The sequence below is a fragment of the Propithecus coquereli genome, unplaced genomic scaffold (assembly GCF_000956105.1).
Source record: "Propithecus coquereli isolate 6110/MARCELLA unplaced genomic scaffold, Pcoq_1.0 Scaffold27, whole genome shotgun sequence".
In the NCBI taxonomy this organism is placed as follows: Eukaryota; Metazoa; Chordata; class Mammalia; order Primates; family Indriidae; genus Propithecus; species Propithecus coquereli.
The window spans coordinates 8977225-8978662 of NW_012148285.1; the positions used below are offsets into that span (position 1 = coordinate 8977225).

Consider the following 1438-nt stretch of genomic DNA (forward strand, 5'->3'; position numbering starts at 1 on the left):
AAAAAAAAAAAAAAAAAAATACCACTGTAACAAAAGTCCTATTGCTGGCTATCATAAATTCTATAAATGTAGTGTTTAAATGGTTATATGACCTAATTAAATGGATGGTTTATAATGTCTTCAACAAGTCTATTACCAAATGTTTGGATCATTTCCAAATTTCCTGTGTAAGTCATTAAATCATTAGGAACTGATCTACTGTGTATTATGAGGGGAAGGGAAAACTTTCCTTTGTTATGATACCATTTTAGACCTCAAGTATTTATATTTTAGTGGACTACAAAAGCATTAAGTGGGCATCATTTCTTTAAAAGTATAGTGTCATAAAAGTTTACTATACCAAGTTTCTCTGTTTTTTTCTTTAGCTTCTCTTTCATACTTTTCAAGTGTCCTTTTGTCAACCATTCCAGTCAAATACCTGAAAACATTTCAAAAAAAAAAAATAAGTAAACACTTAATTACTCATAAATTACTCAGTGCAGTCAGGAAAACTTTAAAGCCCTTAAGGGGGAATTTCAACTCCAGAAAACAGCTATTTTAAAGTAAATGTACCACTGGTGAATGCTAAAATTGTGGAAAGTTAAAGTAGAAAAATGATATTTGCACAGTCTCAAATTATCAGATAAAGTGAAGAAATAACTTTATAGCAGTAGAGAATCCTGACAGACAACACCTTAACCAAGGAATCATGGCTAACATTACAAGTAATAAGTAAAAACATATTGAATTAGTAAAACAGGACTGACATCAAGGCCCCCTAAAATGATGCACTGAAAATAACACAGCGTATCTTCTGTGAAGCTATTGTCCAAAATGCAGAATCTCATCCAATTGTTAGAAAACATTAGTCAAACCGAAATTGAAGAGCAGTACTCTTAATTTCTAAAGTCATGAAAGACAAGGAAAGATTGAGGAAATGTCACAGGTTGGAGGAAACTAAGGACATATAACAAAATGCAATGTGAAATTCTAGAACTTAAAGAGGACACTAGTAGAAAACCTGGTAAAATTCAAATAAGATCTGTAGGTTAGTTAATAGTATTGTGTCAATGTTAATTTCCTAGTTTTGATGATTACACTGTGGTTATGTAAGATGTTAACATCCAGGTAGGATGAATGAAGGGTATATGGCATCTCTTCGTACTATTTTTTCGACCTTTCTGTAAATTAAAATTATTTCAGAATACAAACAGTTTCTTAAAAAAATCGGCCAGGGCCAGGCGCGGTGGCTCACGCCTGTAATCCTAGCTCTCTGGGAGGCCGAGGCAGGTGGATTGTTTGAGCTCGGGAGTTCGAAACCAGCCTGAGCAAGAGCGAGACCCCGTCTCTACTAAAAATACAAAGAAATTAATCGGACAACTAAAAATATATAGAAAAAATTAGCCAGGCATGGTGGCGCATGCTTGTAGTCCCAGCTACTCGGGAGGCTGAGGCAGAA

General features: G+C 34.4%; 1 protein-coding gene across 1 annotated transcript in view; it reads right to left on the minus strand.

Moving 5' to 3' along the window:
- Window positions 1-1438, minus strand: part of GSPT1 (G1 to S phase transition 1) — a 28584-nt gene that overhangs the window by 10634 nt on the left and 16512 nt on the right. Inside the window, exon 6 of the mRNA XM_012647746.1 lies at window positions 341-418. Within this exon, the coding sequence (XP_012503200.1) occupies window positions 341-418 (78 nt within the window). The remainder of the gene's footprint in view (window positions 1-340; window positions 419-1438) is intronic.